The following is a 14,407-nucleotide window of genomic DNA, read 5'->3' as shown; positions in this document are numbered from 1 at the left end:
GTCTGCGTGGATTTGCAAGAGAGCGAATGTTTGACGATACGCAGCCTGTGTCCCGGCTGAGGGTTAGCTTAAAAATACCTGGCTTCACTAAAACACAGAGGCTGCAGGTTGATTTGCACCGTTAACCTTTCTGCGTTGTCACTGCGGCAGCACTTTTTGTCATGATGGATTTTGTTTCAACTAATCTGCAGCTGCATGAGAATCCGTTCTGGATGATCATTAAATCACCGGATCTCACGGGGAGTTTGGCGTTTGGTCTCTGATGGATCCGGTCCCACTTCATCTAAAGCTCTGTGACTTACAGTCCAGCTGGACGCTCACCTCGAGGTCATCGACGACCTTAATGAGAATTAAGAATGAGCAGCGGCTTCAGGTTCTCATTTATATTTTAATATAGAGTTGGTGTTGAATGAGTCTGATATAACAAGTCATGGTAATGAAGCCCCTCACTGTGGAGATCTCTTATGTCATCATACAGAAATCAAATGAAAATTCACCCTTTGATTTGTTTTTCATAATGATATATTAGACTGTGGGTGGCGTCAGAAGTTACAGGAGCTGTGTGAGTTTCTACACGTCGCTGCTGTCATGTCAGTTTTCTCTGGACAGCCCAGAACATTCAGCCGGTCCCACACACGACATGATTAATAACACAGTAAAAACAAAAGTGAGAGGGTCTTAACCTGCATTTAACTCCCTCTCTCTACAGTATTAGACCTGTCTATATTATATATTACATTTAAAAGCTATAATAATACAGTCAGTTACCTGTTTAATCGGTCTGCTCTCACTGATGTAAGAGTGGTGGACAAAAAATAATTAACACCTCTCACTGCTTGTCTTATTTTGAGTGTGACACACAGAAAAAATCCAGTATTTCTATTACAGAAGATATTTCTAAACTCATGGTTGTGTCATGCCCAATCTCAGACCTTCTCTCTATCTTAAGAAAACCTAACTAGAACTGTCAACTCTTCAATCTGCACTCATCCTGTCCCTTTAACTTCCTGTTTGCATGACAACGACTGCCTCACAGAAAGACGAGTGTTCAATTTGACCTCCGATGAAGGCAACGTTTAGGATTTGAGATTTGGGAAATAGAACGGTCGACTGAAATATAGATTAATTCACATTTTGATATAAATCCGTGCTCATCAAACTGATTCCATGACTTGTTACTCAGTTTTGGTTCTATGATCTCATTCTGGCTGAGCTGTAACTCACAGGCCTACAATGGAGTCCACGGTGGTGTGTATGAGCTGCTGATGAGAGGCTGAGGTGATGGCGTGGATATCAGTGTGTGAGCGTCACAACGTATCAGCAGCGGCCAGCCACTGAGGTGCATTGTGGGAAACCAATGAGTTCATGGGGAGGACAGAGACTTACCCTGGGACTGCTGAGAGGACTGGTGGACAGACCGGAGGACGCTCCACTGATCGACCGCGATCTACAAAAAAAAACACAAAGGTAAATACACACCCACACACACACACACACACACACACACAACAAACTGCATAATACACTGGTTCAAGAACACCACACAACAACACACATGTAACAGGAACACACAAAATCCCCAAACGTCTTTGTGTAGTTGATTTAGAACCTGGCAGGACTGAACTTTGAGCAGATTAAAGGTTATTTGATCTCAGAGAGAGAAGAAAGTCTCAGACGAGGACAAAGACAGAGGAAACGTATTTTTCTCTGCTGCCTGCAGTTCTCACTCTTATCACTTTGTCCTTCAAACATCCCACTCTGTTCCTCTCTCTTTGTCCTGAACACACTCACTGCAGCACTGACTTCACAAAGTTCTATACTTCATGTACTGAAACCTTCCTGTTGTCTCAGAAACATTCAATGCTCCGGTCCGTTCTCACTCCCAACGGGTCAGTTACGGCAGCGTTGGTCAGCGGCTCAACACTTCAGACTGTGATGAGTTTGTTAGCACGACTTCCCGATGCGTAGCGTTATAACGAGCTCACTGGGAGAAGTTCTGGACCGGTTGGGACATCAGACATTCATCCAGGAGACTGGAGTTCGAGTCCTGTATGTAACCAGACGTCAAAAGTGACTTACTCTTCACTTGTAACGCACATAACGTACGTAACTGAACTCATCTTACTCGTCTTAGCCCAGGCCACTTTTTTGTTGCATTTATTAATTAATTAGCCCAAATTATTTATGGACAAAGTCATTTTGTTGGAGCTCCAACACATCGACTTCGAGCAGCCAACTACTCCAATATTTTGAATCTATTTCTGATCTGCACATAGTTGAGTTGGAGTGAGAAACATGTTCGATGTGAACCGCGAGTACGACTCTGACTTCATAGTTTATTTCCTCTTTTTTGGTTTATGGTTAAAGCAGCTACTATTGACTATTTTCATATTAACAATCTATGAAATGACAATGTGTTGTGTGCCTCTGGTGGTAATAATTCATCACAGAGAATCATCAGTTGAATCTGCGGCTCCTGCTCGCTTTTTAAAAGTGAGTCTCAGCTCAAAATATTGGACCAACAGACTGACGCCGACCACAGAAGGTCTGAAGTGTGAACAGAGCCTGTGGTGATGTGTTTTAGCTCACGGCTCCGAGACGACATTCACTTGTGTGTGTTCAAGAGTCAGAGCTTATTAGGAGAATCTGCCAGACAACAAGGAGAGACTCCCGTTAACATTTACCAACACTCACACATGAGCAACAGCCTGGGTTAGAGTCAGAATCTATAAATAGCTCAGAAATGTCAGCATTATACCACACACACACACACACACACGCTGCAAAATTCATTAGCATCAATTCTCTTTTCTTCTCTTCATGAGCTTTTCCATTTTTCATTTACGAATCATTAACTTTTCATATCTCCGTCCTTCTCGTCCTCTCTTTTGCTCAAATGGCATCGTTCCCTTCTTGATCACACACACACACACACACACACACACACACACACACACACACACACACACACACACACACACACACTGATGTCTTTGAAGACTTGGGGATTTAATTGCCCGTAGAACAATTTGGCTTTGTTGGAAGTGAAAAATGAAAACAGTAAATCATAATTAAATATGCTTGAAGATGCACGCAAATGCACGCACGCACACACACACACACACACACACAACGGATGACATCACTTGCACTAAATTCGCTCTCGTAGTTGTGTCATCATCACATGAGACAACTAAACAAACCCATGAAAATGTTCCGTGCTAATGGTGGCAATTTAGTTCCCTCTACTTTCATTTCCATTTTTTACATCATTGCCTCTTTTCTTCATCTCTCGTTCGTCACAATAACCCATCAGGTTGCAAATGTGTAATTTGTGTTTCTTTGAGAGCATTTTGTGTCTTTGCCTCCTTTTTTCAAAACATCATCATTCAGCTTTTTAGATTTGTTGACATTAAGCAGCAGATTTAAGAGACTAAACCTGTAAAATATCAGCAGGCGACATGCTAAACATTTCAAAAATCACCTTTCAAGCTGATCAGAGCCTCATCACTGCATCGCTGCCTGCTGATATAACAACTGATCTGTTGTGTTGGTGCTGATCAGGCTCATACAAACTGCATCTCCTCTGTTAACTAATATTGGGGACATGTCGAATTCCACGAGCACATGACGCTGCTCCATTAATGACGCTGAGGACACTCTCCACACTGTCGACACTTCACAGAGGAGCTTCTGTTAACATGCAACTCATTAACTGTGACACCCATCCAGTCCAGAATCAGGAAGCTGGTGCCGGCTAGTCTTTGAAATCTGGAAATTAATTCATGGTTCATCGCTGCTGCTGCTGTGTGCTAGAGAGGAGAACGTTTTATGGATCTCCCCAATTAGATGATGAGCGAGATAAAGGACTATTCAGTGGGAGTGAGAGCCTTATTTCCATCTCCTCCGTTTGTGCTCCATCTGCATTCCTGGCAATTAATTTATGCTAATCTCCATCAGGACTGCGAACACATCAACAAACTGTGTTTCCCTGGTGCAAGGTCAACCACACAGGGAGGCAGGAGACGGCACGCATGATGGAAATGACCCGTCCCCACGCTTCACTGGAATAACAGACTGGAACAAATATAAACACACACACACAAACACACACACAGACAGACAGTGAGGAGTGAGATGGGTGGAAAGAGAGAGGGGGAGCGAGCAAAGGAAACAGAAAAGTTGACCTAAAAATTCTCTTCACCCCCCGAGGGCTGAGGAGAACGTCAAAGAGGAGACTGTGCTACTTTTCCGATTTCACAGAGAGGAAAATATTCTTCTGCTTCTCTCACAGCCTGGATACAGTCAGAGTTTGGTACCAGTGCTTCTGTTTCACTGGGTTCAATTTATCTTGATTATGTACGCAAGTAATAATACTGATGCTGATGCTCAAAACATTGTTGGGCAACAAGGTCGTGTTTTATTTATCTGGTAGAAGTGACCTGCAGAGAGCAGCGACCTTCGTTGCATGTCACACTCTCATCTCCCTGTTTCCTGTCTTCTTCTTCACTGTCAATATTCAATAAAGGCAAAAATCCAGTAGTAACCAAACTCAGGACAGATCAGATACGTGTTGTCATCGGATGGAGTGGTTGAATGCACACAGGGTCACATGTCTTATTGCAGCCACAAATGTGCCAGACAGGAGTTTGATTTCTGACACTTCATCTGTGCAGATCTCACTTTTTTTTCTCTTTCCAAGTCCAGTATAAAGGTTTTACTGACACAACCAACTGATCATACACCTCAACCTCACTGTGACGAGGCCGACACTACAGCCAGAGTTCGTGTCAAAGACAGCATCCTGGTCAGTGGCCTACGTTTCAAAGATTAACACTGCAGTTACACCTCTACTGTCACTTCTTAAGGCGCACATCTAATGCAGAAGTATGGAGAGCGAGAAAAGTCTGAGTTGTGTGGCGCGTTGGTTGGTTGGATGGATTGAATTTTCCCCCTGAAGATTATGTTTTGTTTCCAAAGATATTATGTGACTGAATGTAGTTATTTCAGCCCAGAGAATGATCTTTTCCTAAACCAAACCAAGTAGCTTTGTTGCCTAAACCTGACCAAACCTCAACTATTGACAATGCTATTACAGTCCAAATGTCAAATGTGAACAGCTGATCACTAAGGTCACTGACCAAGCTGCTGTATTTGTAGAAATCTGGCGGACTCTTTGGAAGAGGACCTGCTCCCTCTGTAGATTTAAAAGGCAGGTGATTCTTAGTTTCAGGTTTCAGTTTCATTATAAACTAATGAAAACATAAACATCAGTATTATGTTCCGTTTCTGCCAAACAAACCATCTAAATCCTACAAACTGAATCTTTAACACATTTTTTTTGTGTGTGAGTACAAATCAACAAGCTAAAGTTTAAAGAAAAATCTTTTTAGCTGCGAATTGTTTCACTTTCGTCCCCGGCGAGTCTTTCCCGTGTCTGAGCAGGAGACATTTTACATCCTTTGTTGGTATAAAAACACTGACAAGAGTTTTATGGTCATCATTATTCTCTTCTCTTCCTCTCTGGTGTCTCCTAACCAACAACAACACGACCACGACTGCACGACCACACAGGTGATTTACAGAGTCTTCATATTTACGGGGTCATTGTGGGACAAACAGCGACCTGCAACTGAGCAGTAATGAGGTAACACCGTTGTAGAGAGGCGCAAATTAAGTGTCGGCTGAACTGGCAGCATTACAGACCACTGCAGTCAGTTAAGTTTCAGCACTGGACGATCAAAATGAAATATGAATGTGCTCTATAAACTGATTATTTTTCTGTGATAACTTCAATTAAACTGTTTCAAGCAACATTTCACTTTTTTGCATTGAAACAAGTTAAATTATCTGACAGCAGCCAGTTGTTCTGTGTTTCTCTGGATTCCTCGCGGTGCACTGACTGAATGCATTGCTTCTTTTTTAAAAAACAGAATCTGATTTTTATTTCTCTTTTTGTTAGAAAGTTGAAATGTAAGATAGTTTTTTCTACTATTAATATGTGAACAGGTTACTTACACTTAAACAACGTGCTACATTTAAAAGTGAAGGACACTACAAGACACTTAAAGAGCTTCAGCATGCACTGAACATTAATAAAAAGAAAACTGGACAGATGGACGGTCAAAAAGGAAGGAATACAATGGAAGTGACACTACAGACAAACTGAGGAAACACGACGGACGGAGCCGGCCAATACCTTTCTTCCTTGCTGCAGTTAGCGTTTGTGATATCCAAACTTTTACTGAAAACAGATTTGCTAAAAAGGGGGCAGACAGAAATAAAGAGACAGACAGAAAGGCAGTCACATAAGGGGAATCCTAACAAACAGCATGCAGTACTCAAAAAAACAAACAAATAAAACTTATGACAAATTCAGCACTGTAAAATAAAATGAAATCAAATCACCATGAAACACAGAGCAACACAAAAACTCATGCACAGATTAATAAATCAGAAACAAAAAACCAGGAGGAGAAACATTCATGGTTCATGCTCCAGTCAGCGGGACATTCAACACTCCCTCGCTGTAGAGAAGCGATTTCTGTTTCCAATCTCCTGGAACTTGTTTACACGGTGTAATGTTCAAATCTATTATCTCTGAATCATCCATCAGCCAGGAGAGACCTTCACAAATGTAATAACAGACGAGCGGCTGAGCGGGCGCCGTGACAACCAGGAATCAGGTGAGCCGTGCTTAATGAATCTACAAACACTCCGTCAGAGCGCAGAAATAAACCCTGATGCTTCAGTGTTTGAGAAAAGATCTGATGAAGTCTTCACGGCGGTCGACCGATGTGTTTGTTCCAAGGCCGATACCGATAATAATTATTATTAGTAGTAGTTCAGGAGACTGATAACAGATAATTGGAACCAATATGCATCGTCTCAAAGTCAAGAATCACCAGCGATGGATTGTTACCGACTATAATTTACACAAATACTGAACTCAAGTACATTTTGCTCTTTCACTCCACATCATTTATCTCATATCTTTAAATTATTCAGTCCTGGTCAGCTGTTACTGGTGACAGAACAATAATTTAATCTGTAAATAAATTACTTTTTTTCAGTCTATTGTAGAGGATTTGTTTCCCGTAAATCTTTGTCAATCTTCAACCTGAGCAGAAGACGAATTAACCAGAACAAATAAAAACGTCACATCTGATTCGTGCCCTTCTATGTCGATCTTCACTTCATGTGTATTTAGTTCACACACATCACTTCCGACAGCAACACAGCTGAACACTGAAGACATAAAGTTTCCGTCTTATTAACATTCATGTCTCTGTCGGTCGAACACATGGAGCTGAACCTTCAGTCTCTCTCTGTGTTGATTATTTGCTGAAAGGGGAGGAAATCTACAAACACACAAACTGTTGGTGCCGTCTGAGCCTCCGGTCCACATTAAAGTCCGACTGTCATGTGGATTTGAGCTCCACTCGCTCCGCTTGTAAGCCTTCAATTAAACTGATGTGAAATGGCTCCCTCTCACTCTGAAAGCTGCAAATGATGAAGATTATGAAGGATGTCAGAGCAGATTTATTGCTCTGCTGTCGGACTGTTGACCTTTATATGACAGTTAAGTGAATTTAGTCATTTATAAATAGTTGCATTAAAGCCCAATTAGGCAAGTTCGTGTGGGTCAATTAGGTTACATTTTAGGATAAATGTGAACATTTAATTAAAACTAAACACTCCCTCCTGAATCAGCTCCTGTTCATGAGTAACTTCTACACATCGACTTCAAACGGTCATCATTCTGCTGAACGTGGGATCAAAGCAGCTCCTGGAGGAGGAGGGAGTAAATATATATATTCTGGACAGATTTCTGTCTTCTTCCTCGTCTTTCCGTTGCTCCCTGTTGGGGGTCGCCACAGCGGATCATCTGCTCGCTACGCTACACGTAAACTTGTCTGTTTTTTTTATATATATTGCACTTCTTTGGCTTCTTTCCTCAAAGGTTTTAATGACGACCACATGAAAACAGATTCAAGACAAAGATGTTAAAACCTTTCTCGACTTGTATCCAAAGTGACGTCATCCTTTTGCATTTCCATGTTTTAATATTTAATCTTGATCTTTTATTTAGTGTTTACTGCATTGCCTTACATCATTACTTTATGATCAGTCTCTTATTTCACATTGTTTGCTGCCGTACTTTCATCCTTTTGTTTTCACTGTCTGTCAAAGTACTTTGAAAAACTTCTTCTGAAAAACTTCACAAATCTCCCGCTGTTATAAAAATATAAAAGCTCAATGAAAAAGGAGCTGTGTAGTACTGCAGACAGAAAACTGAAGCCTGTTTGTTTCAGATTTTACACATAATGGAAATGTTTTTATTTTGCCCACATACTAATATTTATAGACCCAGAAACACCTCAAACACTAACAGCCTGAAGTTCCTCAACTAGACAGGAGCCCCTCGTGTTTACATCACATCACAGCTGACCGTTTTAGAAACAGAAAGCAGATTTTTGCCCGTTTTTAATTGTGTGTATATTTATGTCGCGGCCTTTATGTCCGAGATAAATTTCCCTCAGGACAAAAAAAGTAATCCTGAACTTTGCATCTCTACACGTCGATCCTCGGACGTCCAAACCTTTCAAAGTCCTCCTGTATGTTCGTGTTTTCCCTACGAACGGCCTCTTCTGGTCGAGTAAATAAAGACTTCATGTAATGTAGTTCTGCTAAACGTATCAGGGAGGTCATGTTTGATGGATGCATGTACTTTGACACTGATGATGGCCTTTTGAGTCCCATCTTGAACAAACAGTACACAATGGTTCACAGTTTACAGGACCATCTTAAGGAAGATGCTCAGATGGCAACAACAAACTTCACCCTGACCAGAACAGTGACAGATGACAACACACTGGCATAAAACAAACGGTGTCTCGCTCAACAGAGAACGCTCCGATGGCTCATCGTGGTGATCCATGAATAACAGACCATTTAATATTTAGGATGACGGAGTTGATGGGAGATAAACTGGCACAAACAGCTGAGCTGACTGGACAATGAAAGGGACTCAGACTGTAAACTAGTTTGAGTAACTGGACTTCAACATTAACTTTAAAAAGGGCAGTTTACCCAGAATTCATACATAATCGGCTGCCCCAGGCTGATGGAAAGTTGTTGATTGTAAAAGATGTTATTTAATTTTTTATGATGAAATCTTCACTGCAGCTGCAAAATTAAAAGTGTGCGACTCGACTGAAGTAGGTACACAAACTGAACTGTGCATGGAAGGTGTAAATAATATCTTTTTCTAATCAGTTTGGGATCTCAGAGCTTCCAGAGACTTGGATTAGGTACTTGCTGTATGTGGTTAGTTTTCCGTTTTAAAACAAGTCTCTAGTTACTTTGGTTGTTTAGGAGAATTTTGCATTGTGTTTTGCTGTGAATCTTCTGCCCAACTTTCCATCAGCATGGAGGGAGGAGGCCTCACTCTCCACTGTGCTTCTTTTGTTTACGCCACAACTTGATTTACATAAATAACAATTCAAATCGTGCAACATCTGTCATGCGAGATGCACAAAAACGACATGTGCTTTTACAGATGCAGAGTAATATTTGTTTGGCCAAGGCTCAGTTCTCAGGTTCATGTCATACCCAGGATAAAAATGATGTTCTCTCATGGAATTGATCCTGAATGTTGAGACACATTTTCAAACATTTAGACTCTTAAAAGACACGATGACTGATATTCTGTCGGTTCATCCCAACAACACAAACATCAACATCACTTTACGCACCAACTTGCCAAATACATGTCAGGTTCACAGCCTCTTGTCCTCTTTGACTGCATGCTCCATGCACACTCAACACACACGACGCACAAACCTGAGAGTCCTGCTCATGCACTTTAACAGTTTTCAACCAGAACTAAGAGCACACTTGCTGCTCTCTGGCAGAGTTTACATCAGGCTTTGTTTGATATGTACCGAACATGTTGAACTGACAGAAAGAGAACGATGCATCATGTATTTAACCTCAGTTCAGTGAAGGTGTGAACAGACGTCACAGTGATGAGAACAAATGAACAAAGGTCGCGCTGCGGACAAACAGACGGCGTGAGTGTGACATAAATTAGAAAAAGGACCAGTCAGATTTACGCTGATGCTCCCTCCTTCCTTCACGTCACTGAACTGAGATTAAATACAATATTTAAACTACAATACTCTGAACAACAGCAGCTCCTCCTCACTGACCCGTGTGTGTCTGACATGTCTGTCCATGCTCATGAACACACATGCAGGTCTCCGTCTCTTACCTCTGACCGTGGGTCGCCATGTCGATGGCTCGTCGCACGGGGACGGGAGATCCTCCCTCCGTGACGCTCAGCACCTCCATGGACTTCCTCTCCGGTCTGCGCTTACCGTGACGGCTCAGCATGGGTGAATCCACACGCTTCCTGGGCGGGTCTGCTGAGCGAGGCCAGGAGTCAAACGCCAACGTAGGGAGAACACAAGGACAGAACTAGTCAGGAAACCAGATCGACGAAAGTCAACAAAATCAGCACTTCCTCTGGCGTGCAATGTTATATCTGATGGTACAGAACTACAGTCTACACACTATACTTTGCTGGCTTCAAGTAGCACACTAGTGCTGCAATGCACGTGTTTAATTTTCTCTATCTGTACTTATTCTGTCTTTGGGCTCCTCGAACATCCGACGTTCCCCTCTGAGGATCAATCAAGGATTATCTGATCTCATCTTGTCTTTACTAAAGAAAAGCTACCTTGTTTTTTCTGTCCTGACATTCATCCAACACATTTTTTCCTATCTGAACTGTTCTCCAAAACGGTGATGTAATGTTTGAATTTGAAGGTGCAAATACATCGGTGTAAAGCCAAACCAACCTCTGTTAGCTCAGAGGCTCGAGGCAGTGTTGACTTGTGTACTTGCTGGAAATGATCCACAGTCCCAGGCTCCCTAAACAAGCCATCTCCTCTCTTTGTTTCTCTAAAACTTCTCTGGTGCAGCATTTGAAGGATGGAGGGCAGACAATAGATGTAAATACCAACACGGCGCTGGTATTCTATTGGCTGAAGAGGAAAGCCATCTGTGATCTGCAGTCTGTCTGCTGTCAGGATCTGCACTTAAAATGAGAACTCCTGACATATTAATATGCTGATGTTTAATGTCAACCAGGGTCACCTTCTCAGTCTGATGCCACGTTTCCTCATAGCGCTGTTTGCATATGTCAAATCGAAATCTAATTGAATTCCAATGGGAACTTTCGTGATTTGTTTGCAAAACTCCTTCTGTCTTTTTTTCCAGTCTTGAATAAACTGGACCTCAGGGTGATGAAAAATGTGTTGGATGGCAGATTTTGGACAGACGGGATGCAGTCTGTGCTGCAGCATAAACAACTTTGCTAACTGATTGATGTTTAGTGATGCTGGATTGATGATGGCTGTCAGCTCATCACCAAATCTCACACAATCATGATCTACCAATAAAAATAACTCTCTGTTCAGCTGGACGGGCATACCGATCTCGTTGCGTGGCGGCAGGTTCTGGTCCTCGTGGCTCGGATACCTCTCCTTACGGTCCAGCAGCAGGAAGTAGATCATCTTCTCCTGGTTCTCCCTGAAGAGAGGAGAGAGCGCCGTCAGCTGAGAGCTCATTGGTTAGGAGCGGGACAGTAAGACGCTCCATCATCACAGACATATTAAATAGAAAAATTCATCAAACTGACAATTTCTCAGCTGTCTCATCTATTTCTCTGGCCATCTCTTTCCTCCCCCTCCCCCCCTCTTTAATCTACTTCCTCTGTGGTTTTATCGTCTCTCTGCTCCCCCCATCCTTCCTCCCCCTGCTCCTCCTCCTCACTCACTCCTCAGACAGCAGGTCTTTGGTCAGTTTTTCCTTGTCTCTGAAGCAGCCCAGAGAGTGCATGCTCTCCAGGACGTCAGGGTCGATCTCCTCGGCTGTAGCCAGCGTCCTGATGGCCACCTTCCTGGGGACGGGCTGCTCTGGCTCCGGCTCGTTCTTTCCAGCTCTGCATCACGACACATGCAAATAACCGAAAGAGCTTAGTGTTTAAGACATGCAAGTGTTTATTGAGGGAAAGAAAAATACATTTAGACCTAACTTGTAAATAGCTTGTGGCTTTTGCCTTTGAAGTTGACCTTTTTGTAAGAACAAATGTTCCCTATGAAATTTTATTCATGTTCAGTTGTAAAAAGCCTCTAATTGAGCACGTTGGGTAGCTCAAACCTGAGGGGAGCCGTGCTCTGCTGCACAAAACTTTCTGATAAGCAAACAAACAAGTATAATCACTGAAAAGGGAAGCAGGAGCACTGACGCATGACGGATATGCGGCACAAACTTTGTTTCGTAAGCTGATGATTTGGGAACAATGTGGCTTCCTCATTAGCTTAGAAGGCAAATGTGTTAGCATCTCATGTGTCGCCTCCAGGTCGACAGGATATATCCCAACAATATGGAATAAACAAATACGTTTTACTAATACGATTTGATGTATTATTATTCTGCATCAGCTGCTTTAATGAGGGCATGCATACCGACAATAAACAGGGAAGAAATAAGTGACAGATGTTTGTACTTACATGTACCACGTGTGCTTCTGGATCTGCTCTAACTGTTACAGAAATTACAAAAGGAAACAAACATTAATGTCTCTTTAATTAGTAATTGAAACAAACGTGATATTATGTTTGAAGGCGTCATGATGTTGGACGCTGGAGCGGGATGTGATCTTTGTTACAGCTACATTTTGAACGAAGACGCCATAAATATCATCTTGTTGCATCAGGAAGTTCTTTTGAAACCTGATGGCCTTCTTACAACCAAAATATTCAGATCCAATAGAAAGAGTACTTTAACTTCTGAAGATGAGCCTGAGTATGGACACACAATATGGATCTTTTCAGCTGATACAGCCTTTCATGGCCCACACTGTTTGGATAACCGATAATGTCACATTTCTGCTCTGAAGCTGTAGTTTATTCACACCTGAGGGTGAGACAGGCTCAGATGTAGAGAGCACAGACGGATGATTTAATGCTACGCAGCTCTAATGAGATTTGTTGTGTCAGAACTTGTAGACTTCCTCCCTCCTCGCTGATCCCTGGCGGAACACATATTTGCGAGCACTTTAACTGTCAGCGCCATTTTGATTCAACTAAACCTTTGATTTGTTTTGTGGGAGGCTGAGAAAGGAGGATTAACCAATTCTTTATATACAATAATTATTTGAACTGTGTGACATTGATTTGTCTGGCGTTAGTTTTAGCTGCAGTTAATGAAAAGAGGTCACAATGTGCTCATAAATAATGATCAGTGAAAGTGTGGCGTCACTGATCATGAGCCTGCACGCTCTGGACAAGCTGCCATGATTGAACTATAACATCAGTCTTTGTCTATGATTCTACTGATTTACTAACAGCAGAGTAATCACAAGTGAAAGCACATTATCTAAAAACATCCTTTGTTATTGCGGTTTCTATTCTAAGCCAAAGAAAAACCTTGGCCTGAGATGAAAAGATTGTATGCAGAGCAGAGTAGCTGCAGGGCCAGTCCTGGTGCAATTCTGCTAAATTTAGCCTGAGCAGTCCCGAAGGCAACAGCCCAGACTGAAAAACTGCAAACTGAGCACGAGTCCACTGATGGAAGATTACAGCCCGCTACGTCCTCTGCAGCCGGGCTGGCCAGTGAGGTGGTTTGAGGTGAAGTGCGACGCTTACCGTGAGCCTCTTGGTGGCGTCCACTTCAATCATACCGCGCAGCAAATTCTGACAGTCTGGAGGGATGAAGTGAGGCATGTGGAAAACTCCCAGCTTCACCTTCTCCAAAAGGTTCCTCAGGTTGTCATCGTCAAAAGGCAGAGCGCCCTGGAGGAAGAGGAGAGGAGGAAACATGTTAGTCGCTTGTTTTTTGACACATTTACATTCAGTATCTGGCTATTTAATGTATATACATCACTCAGTTTGTGGAGATGCAACAAAGAGGCAATAACATGTATTAAAAATGAGCAACTGCTCACAAGACTCCTCTTCAGTCTGTTTATTCCCCCTCAGAGTGCAGTGAACATCTGCTACACACCGAACAGAATCACACACTAAGATCATCCAAGTCTAATTTTTTATCCATTATTTTTAAATCTGTGAACATCAACTTCTTAGATATTCTGGGTCAGAGTGGCCTGTAGCACCTGCAGACCTGAACACCTGGAGGACGCATCAACAACACACCAACATCCTCCTGTCGCCATGTGAGCAGCCCGTCAGGTGTTCAGGTCTGGAAGCAGTTTGAAATCAGTCATCAGAGTCGGTGATGATGAAGCCGTTTGTATCGCAGCCAGCCAGCCGGCTCGGCCTTTACTCTCCAGCTGGGGAGCGCGCTCAGTGACGTGGTGACTGATACCGGTTCCTCC

General features: G+C 42.5%; 1 protein-coding gene across 14 annotated transcripts in view; it reads right to left on the bottom strand.

Annotated features, from left to right (window-relative positions):
• The window catches only part of LOC115580514 (serine/threonine-protein kinase BRSK2-like), a 208,374-nt gene that overhangs the window by 16,949 nt on the left and 177,018 nt on the right, over positions 1–14,407 (bottom strand). For 7 of the 14 annotated variants that reach the window (XM_030414979.1, XM_030414980.1, XM_030414982.1 and 4 more), the window contains 7 exons: positions 13,719–13,865; positions 12,582–12,613; positions 11,846–12,010; positions 11,501–11,598; positions 10,277–10,430; positions 6,200–6,259; positions 1,387–1,447 (listed from right to left, as the gene is read on the bottom strand). In XM_030414979.1, coding sequence (XP_030270839.1) covers positions 1,387–1,447; positions 6,200–6,259; positions 10,277–10,430; positions 11,501–11,598; positions 11,846–12,010; positions 12,582–12,613; positions 13,719–13,865 — 717 coding nt within the window. The remainder of the gene's footprint in view (positions 1–1,386; positions 1,448–6,199; positions 6,260–10,276; positions 10,431–11,500; positions 11,599–11,845; positions 12,011–12,581; positions 12,614–13,718; positions 13,866–14,407) is intronic. The other 7 variants (XM_030414981.1, XM_030414983.1, XM_030414990.1 and 4 more) reach the window with 3 other exon arrangements.

This window comes from Sparus aurata, chromosome 4 (genome assembly GCF_900880675.1).
Source record: "Sparus aurata chromosome 4, fSpaAur1.1, whole genome shotgun sequence".
NCBI classification, from domain to species: Eukaryota; Metazoa; Chordata; class Actinopteri; order Spariformes; family Sparidae; genus Sparus; species Sparus aurata.
This window is presented reverse-complemented; position numbering and strand designations above follow the sequence as displayed.